We start from the raw sequence: 18661 nt of genomic DNA, 5'->3' as shown, positions 1-18661 counted from the left end.
TAAAATATTTCAGTAGAGGCAGAGATGAAACAAATTGTTATACTAAAAACCGTTGAAGCTGAGTGATAAGTACATGAGGTCCATTATGCTATTCTCCCCTTTTGTGTATGTTTGAAATTTTTCTAAATAAGGAAGTGTTTTTTAAAAGTTACTCTCTATATTAAGCTAAAAGGTTCTAAAGGATTTTAGAATCTAATTGATTGTTTTAATTTTGGTTTTTTTTCTGTTTAATGATAGTATGTTATGTTCTCAGAGTGATGTTCAGATATTTGACTGGCCTTTCTTATACCATTTATTATTTAATAAATTACTGTTATTCATTAGTGTTCTTTGTATTTCAACAATGAAAAACAACATTCATTTTCAGAGTTCCATGTTTCTGCATTTTATACTGTACAAATATCTGGTTTTTGAGAGGGCTTAACTTTGTCCAAACTTGTTTGAAATCATTACACCTAAACACACACTTAGTATAACTTGTTTTTGTTTTCACAGGAGCCAAGCAATAAAAGAGTTCGACCTCTAGCTCGGGTCACATCCTTGGCAAATTTAATCTCTCCTGTAAGAAATGGAGCTGTCAGACGATTTGGTCAAACCATACAGGTAGGGACAAGTAATGTAGTGAGGGGACTTTTTATAGAAGCCTAAAATTTGCATTTTCTTTGAGTTATACAAACAGGTTTGTACTATTATACTTAAACATAACTTTCCTTTTTTGGAATATGCTGGTAAGGCATATTGTTGCCGGAACAATATTTATATAACCTCATTATATTAGTTTGTATCTTATATCAAAGCAAGATCTTGGATAGTTTTTATTCCCAGAGAGAATTTTGACTGATAAATATTTTAGAATACTGCTAGATAGAAGCTTGGATAAATGATTGTTTTATGCATAGAGAAATTCTCAGAACCTTGCTTTTAATTTGTCTTTCTATTTTTTTTTAAGAAAAAAAATAATTCCTGTATCCTCCAAACCTTCTTCTCGTTCACCTCTTTCTTTTCTTTTCAGTCATTTACCCTTCGTGGTGACAACAGATCCCCCGCTTCTGCCCAGAAGTTATCCAGCAGATCGACAGTCCCAGCGCCCACCAAAAGGAGAAGCAGTACCCTGTGGTCAGAGATGTTAGACATCAGCATGAAGCAGTCTTTAACCTCCAGAGAGATCAAACGTCAGGAGGTGTGCCATGCTCAGTAGCAAGACCATGTGTACTGGCTTAAACTAAAAAAAAATAGACCCTTATTGTTAAACATAAGTTTTGCCAGAGGAATAGCAAACTAATGCCTATGGCAAGATAAACTTGCATTTTTGTACTTGAATGCCGTTCATAACACATGCTGAGCGGCACCTGTGATGGGGGGGTGGTCAGTTTAACATCCAGTTTAACAACTCAGATGGGGTAGAATTATGAAACCTACTGCATCCTCTAATTTGAGATTCCATTCTGAATTACAGTTTTCAGACTGAGTCACTTTAAAAAGTGCCGTTCAAAACGTCAGTTAAATGGTAAATATCAGTTGTGTATAATTTTTGTTTCTCAAAGGGAGGAGTGATCTGTGATGTTTGCTGGATTTTTTTTTTAGGCAATATATGAAATGTCCCGAGGTGAACAGGATTTAATTGAGGATCTCAAGCTTGCAAGAAAGGTCAGTAAATAACTTTCTGTCATGCGCCATAGTTCTTAAAAATTACATTTCACAAATTCTAAAGGATGATTTTCTTACCTTTAGAAGTTGAAAAGTAGAGAATATCTACTGGTGAATACTTCTTTTAGATGAGGTTTATTAGATGCATCTCTTCAAATATGAATATCAGTAAGTCTATTTTGGGCTTAACATATACTTTAATTTCTTTTATGTATAAAATAGAATCCACACTAGTTTTACATAGTTAGTCATGCTTGCATTCAAGTACAGATCTCTCATCATGTTTTATTTGCTTGATCTCTTTGTGTGACACATTTCTCCCCTCTGACAGGCCTACCATGACCCCATGTTAAAGTTGTCTATTATGTCAGAAGAGGAACTCACACAGATATTTGGTGATTTGGACGCTTATATACCCCTGCATGAAGGTATGATATGCTACCTAATTTTCATAGGATTCTGAACAGCAGTAACAAGTAATTTTAAATCTAAACTTCTAACTTAGTGCTGAATATTTTTAAAATTTTTATTGAAGTACAGTTGATTTACAATATTATATTAGTTTCAGGTGTACAGCATAGTGATTAAGATTTTTTATAGATTATACTCCATTTAAAGTTACTATAAAATATTGGCTATATTCCCTGTGCTGTACAATATATCCTTGTAGCTTATTTATATTATACACAGTAGTTTGTACCTCTTAATCCCCTGCCCCTATCTTGCTCCTCCCTGAAGTATTTTTTAAATAAACCTATTATTGGCATTTCTGCTTCTTTACACTTCAGATTTGTTGGCAAGAATAGGAGAAGCAACCAAGCCTGGTGGAACAGTAGAGCAGATTGGTCACATTCTTGTGAACTGGGTATGTAGCAAGTTGTTGCCTTCAGATAGGTTTATACAGATGTGCCAGACTTGTCATTTGTGATCAATATCACATTGATTTGATCCAGTTACTGGATTCTAAAATCAGATAAATAAGGCATTAAAACTGAACAAATTTACATAGCTGTAGAAGTTACAGTCTCTGTTTAAAAAATATTTCATGAATGATGCAGTTTCATTTGTTTTAAGAATATGTTCCTCCTTAGACAGAATTCCCACATGATATACCATCAATTATCTGTTTTATTCTCTCAGTTAACATTTGAGTGCTTACCAGATGCCAACCACTGTTCTAGGAGGGGTGACTAGAGATTCAGTGATAAAAAATGGTCTCTACATTTATTGTCAAGTGAGAGAGCAGTCAGTAAATAACCAGTCTCAAGGCTGGTGAAGAATGTGAGAGAGGAGGACTCAGGTGTCCTGGGAATACAGGAGACCGGCATGTAACTGAGGCTGGGGGAAGTAGGAGGCATGAGTCTTTGTTTGGATTTAGCCATATTAGGGAAATTGAAAAAGGGCATTCTCAGATTGGCCCGAAATACTATCCAACCCCCATTATCACCTGTAGGAGAATTTTTACAGCTTGTTAAAACTTTCAAGAATAGCTATAAGTATTCTTTGGTAAATTATGTTGGTTTTTCAAATGTTAAACTGATTCTGAACTACTGTGATAAACCTCAAAGGATCATATAATAAGCTTTTGATTAAAACAAAAAAAAAGAATAGCTATAAGTTTTGTTTTGTATGCACAGTCTTACTAATGGACTAAATTGTAACAGGAACTCATTATACTTTGTTTTCTCTTATTACTCTTCAGTTGCCAGGCTTGAATGCCTACAAAGGCTACTGCAGTAACCAGCTGGCAGCCAAAGCTCTTCTTGATCAAAAGAAACAGGATCCAAGAGTCCAAGACTTCCTCCAGCGATGTCTTGAGTCTCCCTTCAGTCGAAAACTAGATCTTTGGAGCTTCCTAGATATTCCTCGAAGCCGCCTCGTTAAATACCCTTTACTGTTGAAAGAAATTCTTAGACACACTCCAAAAGACCACTCTGATGTTCAGCTTCTGGAGGAAGCTGTAAGTAGTCCAATAAGTGATTCTTAGGTTTTTCAAGTTTACATATTAGCTTGCCTGAGAAAGATATACAGTGATACTCTCACACTGTCTGCATGTTGAATCAGCACAGTGAAGTTTTCTGTAGTCGTTTTAAGTTCTCATATGTTACTGCACTGTGCACTAATAAAGAGATGTGTAACACATAACACATTTTATATTTATATTTTCGTTAGAAGACTGGATTCTAATCTGATCTCTTCCATCAGCTAGCTATGTGACTTTGGGCAAATCACCCATTTGGCTGAGGCTGTAAAAGGAAGGGATGGCTGAATTACCCGATTTCTAGAGTCCCTTCAAGCTTTAACATTTTATCATTTTAATGTGACATTTTAGTCCTGTAGGGAAACAGGATAAACAAATATGCTGAAAATGCTACATTGATTTTTTTTGATTATTTTTAGATATTGATAATACAAGGAGTTCTCTCTGATATCAACTTGAAGAAAGGTGAATCGGAATGCCAGTATTACATTGACAAGCTGGAGTATCTGGATGAAAAGCAGAAGGACCCTAGAATTGAAGCAAGCAAAGTATTGCTTTGCCATGGGGAACTGAAAAATAAAAATGGACATGTAAGTGCATTTGGACACTAACATATAAAGTGAGCAGTTACTGCCCTTTTCCCACTGTTTAATTTTTTTCCACATTGATTATGAAGCAGGTTTGTAAAATAAACTCATCACATACTGAAAGAAGGTAACTGGATTTTATGTTATCAGCTTTGGTAAAGGAAACATTTGGTTTCTGTCATTACCGAATAAGTTAAATGTCTTGGTAGAGAATCAGTAATCATTTATTTTTTAGTTTTGAAGCATAAATCAACTTGTTTGGCTTGGGGTTCCTTTCTAAATTATTAGTTTTATGATGTTTAATAAAAAAGCATATCCTTCAAAAAAAATTTTGAAGAGTTTATAGTAAAAGAAGTAGTTTTTAGCACTACTAAACAAATTTTTGCAGCAGATTGGATGAGAGCAAACTTGTTTTTTAAATCTTAATTACAAAGGTACCTGCTAGAACTAAGTATAAGCATGGGATGGTATTTTTATTTCATTATGTGCTTTTCAGAAGCCCAATTTGTAAGCTGAGGTTCTTTTTTGGAAAAGAGTTAATCTTTCATCTCTGATTTCTATCATGAGGCCTCATTGTTCTATAAAAGCTTAAATTTATGTGGGACAAAACAGAACAATTAACATTTTTACCAGCTTACATTTTTAAATTCTCACCCTGTTAGAAGACTGTGGTGTATAGTCCTGGTGTTTCCAGTCACGTTACCGCCGACAGTCAGGTCTTTGTGGTGCATAGCGTTTGCTCAGCTGCTGCTGAATCTAATGTTACACACGGATAAAAAAGTTGCATATAGTCTATGATGACAAAAGCTCTCCAAGGAGAACATGCATAGCTTTAAATCACCATCGTTATGAAGTCATTTGTAAGGGGGATCTTAGTAAATCAATTTGATGAAATTAGTAAGATCAAATCAAGTTGTTTTTACAATGGATTTCAGTCACTTAAAGTCACAAAGTTCCATATTTAGGAAGCATTTTTTTTTCTCATTTCTCCAGAAACTCTACATTTTCCTGTTTCAAGACATCTTGGTTTTGACTCGGCCTGTTACACGAAACGAGCGTCACTCTTACCAGGTTTACCGGCAGCCAATCCCAATCCAGGAGCTGGTCTTGGAAGACCTGCAGGATGGAGATGTGAGGATGGGAGGGTCCTTTCGAGGGGCTTTCAGCAATTCAGATAAAGGTAAAAATACACGCTTTAAAATAGTTTCAATAATCATAAACTCAGTTTTAATCTTTAAGAATTCTGTCCCCACACAAAAAACTAAAACTGAAATGGGTTCCATCATCCTATACCTATTAACACTCCTTGAGTTGGCAGGTGCTGTGCTGCTCTGACACCAGCACTTGTACCTAATAAGTAACATCTAGGCACTATGGAATGTATCTAACAGATGTGCATGCTGTATAAATACCAGCACCCATATTCACTTTATCTAGAATAAACTTTTTAAGTCTGATTTCTATTTTTTAATTTTTCTTTATCTAGCTAAAAATATCTTTCGAGTTCGCTTCCAAGACCCCTCTCCAGGCCAGTCCCATACTCTACAAGCTAATGATGTGTTCCACAAGCAGCAGTGGTTCAATTGTATCCGAGCTGCCATGGCCCCTTCCCGGCAGGCCACCAGCCCCTCCGAGCTGCAGGGCTTGCCGGATCCCCACGAGGAGTACGGAGAGAACTGCCCCCCTGCCAGCAATGCCAGGGCCCAGAGACGGGCGTCCACAGCATCCAGCGTGACTCAGGTGGAAGTTGATGGAGACGCTTCCGAAAGTGGCACCCTGGTGCACACAGCAGATGATGCTAAGGGCACAAAAGCGCCCCGAGCCCAGGCTGGCCTCCGAAAAGCCAGGGACAAAGCCCAGGTCGGTGGCAAGCGGAAAGAGACACTGGTATAAAAGAAGCTCTGTGGTAACCAGGGGAGAGACTCTATAACTGTGTACAGTTGTTCTTTCTTGTAATGTGAGTATGGGAGCGTTGCAGGGTTACTTAATACCAGTCTTCACATTTTCTGTGTTTTTGGTTGGGTTTTGGTGGTTGTTTTTTATTTTTTTAATTTTTTTTAATGGCAGCTAAAGATATATATACAGATTACTGTTAAACTGCAGTCTTTTTTTTTTTCCTCAGATCATCTAGAACATGTAAGTCTGGTATTTTTAATCAAATGAAATACTTATGAAATGGGTTTTCTCTTCATTCTGCCTTCATCATGACTTTTTAATACCAATTGTGATATTTATAATATTGGCCAAAGCTTAAAATTTTGCAAATACCAGGATTTTACCAGTGTTTATTTGATAAACTTTGCATGCAGAATTTGAAATTTTAACATTGGCATCTAAGATCTACTTGGAATATATGTTTGTAATATTTCAGAATTTATGTTGAAACATAAGTTCCTTGGAAAAACAAAACTTAATAGGTTTTCCATTTTACCAACTGGAATGCTTTTTATTAGTTTGTTTTTCACTGCACATTCCTCATTTTTCATTGATTTAACCTGCCAATTATTTAATTTTTTCATTGTAAAGTAGTTTTTAGTATTTGCTTTTATTTTTTTACTTTGATGCCTTTTCAAATTGGCATGTCTTTAAAGTGTTTTTCTTCCTTGATTAAAAATGTGTGTGTGTGTGTGTGTGTGTGTGTGTGTGTGTGTGTGTGTATTTTTAAATCATATTAACTTTACCAAGTGAAATCAAGCCATACTGTTTTTGAGCCAGTTAAGAAAATTGCAGTTTTTAAAGTGCAGTATTTCAGGGTTAGAACATACATGAAATGACTTGGTATATTCTGGACTACTGAAAGAAAACCACCTTAAGGATTTCATGGAAAGTTAATATTGTCTGAAAAGCAAGAGGGAAGGAAGTTGGCTGGTAATAAGTACTAAAAAAAACAAAAAGGGAAAAAGAGTGTAGTTTTGTCTTAAAGTAAAAAATGTCTGGTTGTGTCAGACATTTATGAAAGATAGTAAAAGCTAAACTTGAGAGTGTGTAGTAAGTTGTAGAAGGCTTGAGGGAAGTGAACTGTATTTGCCTTGATTTACAATACTTGCAAATAATGGGTTTGAAAAGAAAATGTGTTGAAAATTTGACCATGTGAGATCAGTTTTGGCAGATGTATTCATAAGAGACTGGTGAATCTTTTACTATGAAATGTTTCTGTTCAAATGAGATCGTAGTCTTTAAGGCGGGGATGCTAAAAGCCCTGTGTCATGGCAGATTTGTAATGGTGATCAGCTCAAGTAAATGTTGACTATTATGTGAACTATATTTGGCCAGTGGAAATGAAAATTGAAAAAGACTGTAAATAGTTACATCCAAATGATTTCTCTGTATAAATGAATTATACAATTAAAAAATGAAAGTCACACACATAATCACCCCTAAAGGTTTCTTGGCTGGTGGATGTTTGGGGGACCTTTGCCAGGATGCGTTGGTATAGCAAAGGAGGTGATGGCAAGCCTCACAAAGTTCTTTAAAAAGTCATAAATACTTACACCTTTGAAATTCATTGAAAAGTAAGAGAAAGATTCAATTAGGTCAAGTTTTTTGAATCTTATTAAACCATTTAGAACACATTATAATCAGAAATAGCAGTTAAATTGAAGACAGCTGAACATCTGGCCACTTTCTGGATACAATAATAAAGCTATTAGCAAAGCATCCTCATTAATTTGATTAATTTCAGATTTTAACTTAGGTATCTCAGGTTTCTAACTCTGGAAATTCAAAGTCAGTAGTGTAGATTATACCAGTGGTTGTGATCGGAAAAATCAGCAAGATTTCTAATCATTTCTAGAGATGCTATAAGATACAGTCTCTTCCAGAATTACCTTGATCAGCCTCAAGTTGTAGAAACAATAGTAGTTCTAATATTGTTAATGAAATGATGTTTTACTGAAAACCCTAGCTTCCTTGGGTTCACTCAAGGGAAAAAATAAGACCCAGAAACTGAATAATTGTGTAGAATGAACACTCTTCATAAGTTGCATCTATATTTGAGAACATCTGATGATTTAGCCTAGTAGTTCTCAAGCCTGTTTGGGCATCAGAGTCGCAAGGGGTACTTTGAAAAAAATAAAGGTAACTGGGCCTCACCCCCTAGCTCCCCTCCCCCAGTTCCCACACCTGTTTCACTGAGTCAGTATCTGGGGGGGTGGGAGTAGAGGGCTGATAATTGATATTTGTAAACACTCCCCCCTAGTGATTCTGATACAGTGAATTCCTTGGGTCAGCACTTAGTAATCACTGGTCTAGCCAGTAGCCATTATGTAAATGCTATATAGTAAGTACTGACATATATCTATTAGCTTCTCAGTTTGCCTTCAAACTCTTCAGAGTCTGAGTTGAAGTAAGTACAGTTTTTCTTTTAACTTCTTTCCATGAGTGTGTTTGTATATTTTGAGCAAGGGGTAGTCTCTCTAAACTGAGGGCTCAACCTAGGATGTGTGCACACAGGTGGGAGGGGAAGCTCGGGTATCTGGATTAACTGTCAGCCAGTGGGACACCAGTGTCACTAAATCACCCTTGAATCTATTAAGACTGGCATTTCCTCAGCTGATCCAGGAGGCGACTCGCCACTCTTGTGCTGGCTTAGCTCTACTTTATGTTTAGTGCTGGAGTAAACGTGCAGACCCAGCACAGTACTTGGTTTTCTACAGTATATGTATGGCTAACGCTAATGTTACTGAATTCATTTTACAGCCATCTGCAAATGCCTGGCTAAGGCTACCATCTGTCAGTCTTGATGACTGAGATACAGACCAAAGTGGGCATCTCTCCAGTTCTCTTCCTTATTAGAACTCCTGCCTGTCCCTAAAGGGGAAACTGGTGGGTAGTATTGTCTGTGAGGGTTAGAAATCCTGGGATTCAAAGTAGGTGATACCTCAGCCTGCAAACTTGGGCTTTTCTTAATCAGCATTAGCGAACACCCTTGAAAGAATCGCATTCCTTTGTCCATTGAAGCTAATACCCGTGAGAGGAATATCCTAGCAAAGAAAATCTCCCTCAGTCCTAGAGTCTAGAACTTCCTAGATCAGAGGAGTTTGGGGTTTTGCTTGCATATTTGAGCAACTCCAGAACCAACTGCAAGTCTGAGGAACTTACCAGATATGGTGGTTTCCTCAGGTCTGGTGGTACGTAATCTTATTTAGCATGCGCGCTTTGAGACAATGGGAGCATCCACTAGGGTAACAAATAAATGTTTAAATTCATAGCTTCAAAATGATTCTGTAAGAAAAAGCACAACCTTTTAAATCGCCTTTGGAGTATCTCATGAAACCAACTTACTCCGTTGAGAACTGATAAAAAAAAAAAATCAAGCATTTATTCTGCCCTTTCCTCTACAAACCGTATCTCAGGGTAACTGAACAGCTGAGGAAGGGAAGATTTTCTTTATAGCAGTAGCCCAGCTAATCAGTGAAGAAGGCATGATAGAATATCACCATTTTGTAAGCCCTGGTGGATTGATGGATCTAGATTTCAGCCATTAATAAAGACCACCAGACACGGCGTACCTCCTGACAGTGGTGCCCCCTAGCACCTAAGTAGTCTTGCCAAGAAAATCAGCCTGAGTTGCATCTGCAGGAAATTAAGACAAATGACAGTTTCTTCAACAAAATAAAACTGAAAGAGAAAGATGGAGGTATCTATGACTTAAGAGACATGTCAAACCATTGCAATGTATGGACTTACTTGGATCCTAAATCAAATTGTTTTTAAATGAGACAATCTGAAATATCCAGGATATACTGGATATTTAAAGTCCCCTAGATATGGGAGGGGGTTTATATAAATTTATATTTGGCTGTGTTGGGTCTTCATTGCTGCACGTGGGCTTTCTCTAGTTGCGGCAAGCAGGGGCTTCTCTTATCGCGGAGCACAGGCTCTAGGCGCGTGGGCTCAGTAGTTGTGGCTCGTGGGCTCTAGAACGCAGGCTCAGTAGTTGTGGCACACAGCCTTAGTTGCTCCGCGGCACGTGGGATCTTCCCGGACGAGGGCTCGAACCCATGTCTCCTGCGTGGGCACTGCGCCGATAAAATTGTATGAGGTCTGAGATTTCCTTCAAAATTACAGGGCAGGAGCATGGTTAGGGATAAAAATGAAACCAGATTGGCCAGCAGTTGAGAATTGCTTAAACAGGATGAGAGATCATGAGAATTCATTATATTCTTTGCGTATCTTTTTGAAGATAAGTGAAATTTTTCACTAAAAAAGCATAAGTTAAAAAGAAAAACAACTTAATGAAATTCCAGGATCCTAATGTTTCCAACTTCTCAATCTCTTAACCCACTCTGAACCCCCAGTCTTCACTTTTCAAAATAAAGGCAGAATGTTTATCAAATGTAGATGATTTGCTCTCTACCCTCTCACAGATACACAAACCTTTTGCCTAAATTCAACATATGTGTCCTCTGTTACAGTTTGGCAACAGGATCGGACTAATCTGGATTCTGGTTTAATCCACACAGCCTTTTCCTCCCTCTACCATCATCTGCTTCCTTCACCTGCCCTCTTTCCCAGGCACACGAACGTGTTTTCCACCCTGAGCTGAGGCAGTGAGAAAGATGTTCCCAGGTCCCCAGTGAAGCCACTCCATGCGGCCTGACCCTGAGAATTTCCAGCAAGGGCCAGCTGGTTAACTACATCCCTGACCCTTAAGAGAGGAGACAGCATTACAGTCTCTGGTAATGTTTGTGCTGCTGAGTAGCCCAGAAGGTGAGACAAAATCCGCTACCTTTGAAGAATTCAGCTAACCTTCCACGGAATTCAGATTTCTCTGTAGCTGCTGCTGGGGGCAGGGGTGGGGGTCTTGCTTCCCTCCTTCTCTGGGCAGGGCCAGGAGAGACAAATCAATAAAGTTAGGCCTGGAACCTCACAGAGTTTAGTCTGATCCCCTCTTCACCGGCTGAGGCATCTGAGATCTGGAAACATCACATGACTCTCCCAGGATCACCCGGCGGGTGTGTGGCAGAGCTGAGGTTAAAGGCCTGTGCCAGCCTGTGTGTGTTCCCTGAAGATGCCGCCTCTGCTGCCAGCCCACGGAGGCTCAGAGGACCCGCCTTGGAGGACTTCTGCAGACCTTGGAAACGAGTGTGTCATGAGTAGTGACCACAGCAGAGGTTCGTGTCTGGTTCGAATAGGCAGCAGGTACGACCCTGGTCAGTTCACCTCTTCACACAGCTCTGCAGAAACTGGTTTCATTCTATTCCCAGGAGCTGACACTGTTCTCAAATCAGAAACCAAAAACCAGAGCTCTCTCCAGCCTTGATGCCTTATACTTCTCAGACTGAGTGCCACCTTCCTTGTTATGCAGGTGCAGGCTCAGAGTCAAAGCATCACCCAGGGCCTCATAGCTGGCAGGTGACAAAGATGGAGCTGGAAACTGGGCTCGGACTGCTGGTGCTGTTTACTCCACTCACTGTGTTCACAACTTCCCGTCCCAGGAGGTCTGGGGGTGGGGGGATGTTAAAGCTGGGGTGTGGAGAAGGGGTGGCAGAGGGTGGCCTGTCGGTGTCCCCCCACCCAGGTGGCCGCAGGTGCTCTTTCAGCTTGAAAGGGAAGAGGGTGGCGCAGGGCTGGCAGAAGTGTTGGGAGTGAAGGGGAAGAAAAGATGTGACCCCGTTTCTCTGGTTTAGAAAATGGGGGGTGGGTTGACCTGGGCTCCACGGCCCTGGCCTCTGAGCTCTCTGCTTGTGCCGAGGCCTCAAGGCCTGTTGGTCCCAGCCCTCCAACCAGGGTGCTGCCCCCCCTAAACTAGGAAGCAGAGGCTTAACTGGACATTGCGTCTCCCTTTCTTTCCCCTCAAACACTGGCTTCTCTGCGCGTTTAGAGACCTGCACCCTCAGGTTTGACCAGCGCCTGGTGTCATACGCTGTGTTACCCACAACCTATGTGATCAGGTGGCTCCCTCATCCCTCTGAATACAGGCCCAACTTGCTGCCTGGTGCCCGCCCACCCCTGCCCAGCCTGCCTTCCCCCCAGCCCGCTCCCTCCAGGACACAAGCCGCTCCTGGTGGAGGGTGTCTCCAGTGCCTCCCCCCGCACACTCTGCCAAATCCCAAACACGGGACCTGAGAGTCTTCGTTCTTGCTGTGCTCCGAGCACTCTGCAAAATCAGCCCCACGCCCCCGGCAGACCAGCGGGAACAGCTCGAGGACCATATGCGTCTGTCCCCACAGCTCCCACTGTCCGGGGTCCCCTCCGGGAGGCCTCGTCTGCCCCTCACGCTGGCCCTGAGCACCTGGAGCTCGCACTGCGGCCCACGTGGCCCTGAGCAGCATGTACCTTACCCCGCAGCTTCCTCTAAGAAGAGCCGACTTAAACCCACCATCCCTCCCATCCCCGGTAGGCCTCGCCCTCTGGGTTAATTCTCCAGATTCGGTCCCTGGGAGCAGGCGCCACCTTCCTTCCTGAAGGCCCTCATCCTCCAGCCGCCGTGCCAGCACATTCCCCTAGTCCTCCTCCCTCACATCTTCTCTCCTCTGGGCCCTTCTCTTCCAGACCTGAAATGGCAGAGAGCCACAGGGCTCGGTCCCCAGACCTCTTCTATGCTCCTGGGAAACCTGATCCATTCCCATGACTTTACTGTCACCAGTGCCTGACAATTCCCAAAGGACACCTCCAGCCCTCACCCCTCCCGTGAGCTCCAGACTCACCACCTGGCATGGCAGCCTCTCCCATGTGCCCACCTGGAAATCTAAGATCTCACATTTGACGTGACCCAAGGGGACCACTGCTTGTCCACCCCTGATCTCCCCCGCCACCCTGAACCTTCCCCCATCTCAGTAGATGACACCACCGTCCATCCACCCTTGATTCCTCTAATTCACTCACGCCATGACCACTCACTCTCTGAGCCGCGTCACCTTGACTTCACATCACGTTCAGAATCCCACCCAGGGTGAGCTGCAGTAAGCTCTGGTCCCTACATTCCACTCCTTGCCACTCTCAATCCACCTTCCATACAGCAACCAGAATGATCTTTCTAAAGAATCAGATCATGATAAGTTATCAAATCTCTTGGTTTTATGTACTCCACTTCATGAAAACAACAAGGCCATTATCCTAAACACTAAGTCTTTAAGGGAAACCTTTAAAACGCACCTTCAAAACATCTTGGCAACTTGCTAGAATGGTACCTGAAGAAAGGAAAATTGGAGGTGGGCTGAACTGTATATTTCCTACATAAGGCTCTCTTCTAAGTCTTATAATAAATTTAAAGGTCATGTTTCTACCCTAGATAACAATAATAGTCTTCCTTAAGTAGGTCAGTGATAGTCTATGCCAGCTGTATATCCTAGTCCTTATATTTGCTCTCCTGTTCGTTCCTGTCTGGGTGGTTTTTATTTGTAAGGCACAAACATCCTCTTTTTTTTTAACTCCTTGCTCTTGTTTTCACATTTAGTTTCAAGTGGCATAGTCCTTATTTCAATCCAGAAGATTTAACTATTTCCTCTGAGAATTGATATTTGCTCTTCAAAAAATATATATATTTTTTATATATTTATATATATATTATATATTTTTTTTATATTTTTTAATATTTTTAATATATATTTATATATATATATTTTATATATATTTTTAATATATATATTTATCTCAAAGCAAAATGTTAGAGCTCTAAAAATAATTTTTTCTGTTGTTAAAAATCATACATTTTCGGACTTCCCTGGTGGTGCAGTGGTTAAGAATCCGCCTGCCAGTGCAGGGGACACAGGTTCGAGCCCTGGTCCGGGAAGATCCCACATGCCACAGAGCAACTAAGCCCATGCGCCACAACTACTGAACCTGCCCTCTGGAGCCCATGAGCCACAACTACTGAAGCCCACATGCCTAGAGCCCATGCTCTGCAACAAGAGAAGCCACCGCAATGAGAAGCCTGTGCACCGCAACGAAGAGCAGCCCCCGCTCACCGCAACTAGAGAAAGCCCGAGCACAGCAATGAACAACCAACGCAGCCCAAACTAAATAAATAAATAAAATCATACATTTTCATCATGGAAAATTTTGATAACTCAGGAAAGTATAAAAAAGAAATTGCCTCTAGAGAATGAGAAGACCCTCATCTCAGACCCCACAGGCTCCACAGACTGGAAGAAAGTATTTGTAAAAGACACATCTGATAAAGGACTATTACCCAAAAATATACCAAAAAAACAAACAACAACAACAACAAAAAAAAAAACCTCTTAAAAAGAACCTCTTAAAACTCAGCAATAAGAAAATGAACAAACCAGTTTAAAAAGACTTGAGTAGACACCTCACCAAAGAAGATACACGGGTGGCAACCATATGAAAAGATATTCAACATCATAATGGCCCAAGTTCAAAACACTGACACCAAATGCTGACAAGGCTGTGGAGCAACAGGAACCCTTCATTCATTGCTGGCAGGAAGGCAAAATTGTGCAGCCACTTTGGAAGACAGTTTTGGCAGTCTAACCAAACTACAAAACCTGCCACGTGATCTAGCAATCATGCTTTTCGGCATTTACCCAAAGAAGTTGAAAACTTACGTCTACACAAAAACTTGCACATGGATGCTTTTACAGCATCTTTATTCGTGATTGCCAAAACTTGGAAACAACCAAGATGTGCTGCAGTAGATGAATGGATAAATAAACTACAGTGCATCCAGACAGTGGAATATTATTCAACGCTAAAAATAAATGAGCTGTCAAGCCATGAAAAAGACATGGAGGAAACTTAAAGGCTACATGCTGTATGATTCCAACTATACTGATGTTATGGAAAAGGCAAAACTATGCAAACAGTAAAAAGATCATTGATTTTGAGGGGTTAATGGAGAGGGAGGGAAAAATAGGTGAGGCACTGAGGGTTTTTAGGGCAGTGAAACTACTCTGAATGATACTGTAATGATGGATACACATTTGTACATTATACAAATGTGTATCCATTTGTCATTATACATTTGTCCAAACCCACAGAATAGACAACACAAGAGTGAACCCTAACGTCAACAATAGACTCTGGGTGAGGATGACGTGTCCATGCAGGTTCATCAGTTATAACAAATGTGCCGTCTGGTGGGGATGGTGATGGTGGGGGAGGCCGTGGGTAGGAGGGGCGAGGGATGCAGGAACTCTACACTTTCCACCTCATTTGACCGTGAACCTAAAGCTGCTCTAAGAAAATAGTCTTTTTTTTTTTTAAGAGAAAGAAAAAAATTACCCAGACCCAATGTGCCACTAGGAGCACACATCCTTCAAGGACTGTCTATGGAGTGACAGAGCACACGTTCTGCACACATTGCCGGCGAGCACCTAGCACAGTGATTCAGGCCCGTCTGCCTGGGTGACCGGGCCAGGAGCCCTTACTCTCAGCCCACGGCTGCTCGGGGACATTGTGCACCCAGAGGCCAGGTCTCAGGCTCTACTCGCAGGCTGCGCCCACCCAGGGCAGCCGCACCTCCAGCTCCTGAAGGGTCAGGATCGAAGGCAAGCATGTTCCCCGGGGCACCCACAGTCTGGGTGGGAGGGGCTCCAAACTGCCCTTTGTCCACCCCTGTTGAGTCTGGGCTGGAGCCGCCTCTGTTCCAGCTGAGCAGGGGTGGACCAGCCCCGGGCAGAGGCCCTTGCCTCTTCTGTCTCTCTGCCTGGAGCCCGAGTGGGACCTCTCCTCCGTGCCCCGTGGACAGAGGCCCAGGGCTGCCAATCGCCCCCTCCCCGGCAGCGCTGGGGCACGGGATGAGGAAGGAGCAGGCTGTAGCCCTCTGGTTGAAGTAATTCTCTCCCCTCCAGCTGCTCGGGCTATAGCTGCCCGTTGAACGTGACTTGAGAGGCTGGCACCAGGCCCCCCTCCGCTCCTAGAAACTGCCCCAGGACTGGAAAAAGGCTGTTATCTGACATCGCGCACCTTCGCCAACCGTCGAGCATCGAGTTCAAGCTGGTCCGCCTTCTCCCTACCAGGCACCCCCGCGGGCCCACCTGGATGCTCATCTCGGGCCATCTCCAGGTGTGATGCTCAGCCCTCGGCTTTTCACCCAATTGTCAGAGAAAACACGTGGAAGCTGTGATGATGGGGAGGGGGGGGAAGGGCAGCCGATTCCCCGAGGTCGACGCTGCAGATACAGGCAAGTGAGGTGTAGGGTGGAGCCCTCGCCCCCACTTTCTTCCTGCTCCTCTCCTGTTTCCAGGGCCTGTACTCAGTGCCCCCCAGGCAAGGGACAGGGGCGGGGGGCACCTTCACACAGAGTCTCTGCCCCAAAGGAACGTGTGGCCCAAGACAGCCAGCAATGAAACCCACACGGGACAAACGTCACAAACCACAGGGATAGACGAATAGCCAGCAGGTGATGTTTCTGCAGCGTCAAAGGTACATGCCTCTTACAGGGCAGCAGAGGTGGCTGGAAACCCAGCCCAGCCTTCACGCGGTCCGGGGGCCGGCAGGCCTGAGTGAGGTGTGTTCCCTCAGACCTATGCGTGCCTGATCCCAGCGGGCAGCGCGCTTGCCCAAAACAAAGGAAAATGACACACAGGCAAGTAAATACACATTCCCGCACCTCCCATCTGAGAGCAACTGGGCAGAGTCCCTGCAACATGAAATGATGTTTGCCTGCACAGCAGGGGCATGAAACAATCTTTTCCACAAGAGGAAACTATTTCTGCAGTCATTCTCTGCTGCTCTAACTTACAGTCTAGGTCCTCCGGGGCTGGATCTCTGATAACTTCCCAGTGAGTTTCTTTGTTGCAGTAACAAACAAGTGCAGCTGTTGGCATATGCCTGCTGAACAGCATGGGTCCAAGGGATGCAAAATAAGGTGCTGAAATCAGAGCAGTGAAAAGTGACACCCTAACCCGGCAATGCCGGCACCTTGAGCCTCCCTCCTCTGCAGCAGCCAGGCTGGCTCCCCAACCTGGGAAGCTGTTCCCCCCTCCCTCCCCATCTCTCTCCTTCCCTCTGTCTAGTGACCTCCTACTCATCCTGAATCAGGCTTGTTTTGCCCCGTGTACAGCAACCCAAAATGCTGAGACGCCAAGGTTTACAGCAAAGAGAGGGATTTTTCGCAAGGCAGCCAGGCGAGGAGATAGGAAAACAAATCTCAAATCCGGCTCCCCAAAGGCAAGCGGCCAGGGCATTTAAGGGATGAGGACTAAAGAAGCAGGGTGGGCTGAGGCATGGGGAGCGCGGAGAGAGCTGATTGGGAAAAGGTGTGATGATAGTCGTTCTGCGCAGGGGTAACTAAGCTCAGGCCTCTGCACGTTCAAAAGGTCACCCACCACGTGGACACGTGCATCTGCCCAGTTGAAGGGTCAGTGGGCCCACCCAGTCTTAACCAGCTCAGTTCGAACTGGACACAGCTGACTCTTGCTCAGCTGAACTAGACGCAGCTGACTCCAACTTTCTGGAAAAAAACTGGAGCAAACATCTTATTGTTTAGGCTCCATGCGGCCTGGAGAACAAGCAAGTTTTTTGTAGCAACAATTAAAACAACCTTGATTACTAAAGGCTGGTGCGATGGAGTTAGTTAATGATCACCCTCGGTTTTGATCCTTCAGACCCAGCTAGGCCTCCCCTGTTGCAGGCAGCCGCCTCTGACACCCCTGTAGACCCATCCCCCCGCTGCGTCCCCAGGGCACGGGGGTCTGTGGCTGCCCCTGAGACATTTAACACTTTCCAGTGTGAGCACCACCTTCTCTACTCGTCTGTAAGATTACTGGTCTTTGTGTCCTACCCACCAGTTCTCCTGCGTAGAGAAAGTGCTCAGACGTGTTTGCTAAATGAACCAGGAAGGCTAAATTATCTCAGCTCTGACTCAGCAAGAGTCAGTGTTACAGGAAACGACCTGGTTGAAGACTTCCAGCCCTGCGAGGGTCCTGTGGCAGCCAGGCCTCAGTGAGCCCCCATCCTGGAATTCAGACCTTCTCCAGCCCCTTCCCACAATGCATCTGAGCTGGTCTGCATGACCAACAGAATAAGATGGACATGACAGCATGTGACTTTAAAGCCACTTCTGCCTTACTCGGTCCTGGAGGAAGCCAGACACTATGCTGTGAGGACACTCACGCTGGCCTGTGGAGAGGCCCGCGGGCGGAGGAACTGATGCCTCGTGCCCACAGCCAACACCAGCTTGCCCACCGCGTGAGCGAGACACGGGGTGGGGGGCAGACCCCGCACCCCAAGCCAAGCCTTTGGATGATGCAGCCTCAGCTGCTGGCTTCTTGACTGCAACGTCATCAAAGATGCTGGGCCAGAACCACTCTTTAATTTGCTCCTGGAGAAATTGTGAGATTGTGTGTGTTGATGAAGGTTTTGAAGCCGAGGGTGACGGCCAGTTAAGTCCATTGCACCTGTACCTGCCCTCACCTATGAAGCTCACTTTCATTGCTGCCATGAAAGACTTGAACATCCTCCACATGTCATGGAGCCCAAACAATAAGATGTTTGCCCGAGCTGTTTTCCAGGAACTTGGAGTCAGCTGTGTCTA

The 18661-nt window shown here is 43.4% G+C and overlaps 1 protein-coding gene across 2 annotated transcripts in view; it reads left to right on the top strand.

Annotated features, from left to right (window-relative positions):
- The window catches only part of NET1 (neuroepithelial cell transforming 1), a gene marked incomplete at its 5' end in the record, with an annotated part of 53067 nt that extends 46729 nt beyond the window's left edge, over positions 1 to 6338 (top strand). For both annotated transcript variants that reach the window (XM_079699661.1, XM_079699662.1), the window contains 9 exons: positions 496 to 603; positions 1013 to 1180; positions 1585 to 1647; positions 1979 to 2075; positions 2436 to 2512; positions 3350 to 3607; positions 4048 to 4218; positions 5209 to 5395; positions 5702 to 6338. In XM_079699661.1, coding sequence (XP_079555787.1) covers positions 496 to 603; positions 1013 to 1180; positions 1585 to 1647; positions 1979 to 2075; positions 2436 to 2512; positions 3350 to 3607; positions 4048 to 4218; positions 5209 to 5395; positions 5702 to 6108 — 1536 coding nt within the window. In that variant the 3' untranslated portion in view covers positions 6109 to 6338. The remainder of the gene's footprint in view (positions 1 to 495; positions 604 to 1012; positions 1181 to 1584; positions 1648 to 1978; positions 2076 to 2435; positions 2513 to 3349; positions 3608 to 4047; positions 4219 to 5208; positions 5396 to 5701) is intronic.
- Positions 6339 to 18661: the final 12323 nt, after the last annotated feature.

The sequence above is a fragment of the Hyperoodon ampullatus genome (genome assembly GCF_949752795.1).
Source record: "Hyperoodon ampullatus genome assembly, chromosome: 3".
Classification (NCBI taxonomy): domain Eukaryota; kingdom Metazoa; phylum Chordata; class Mammalia; order Artiodactyla; family Ziphiidae; genus Hyperoodon; species Hyperoodon ampullatus.
Note: the sequence above shows the minus strand (reverse complement) of the source record. Positions and strands in the feature narration are given on the sequence as shown.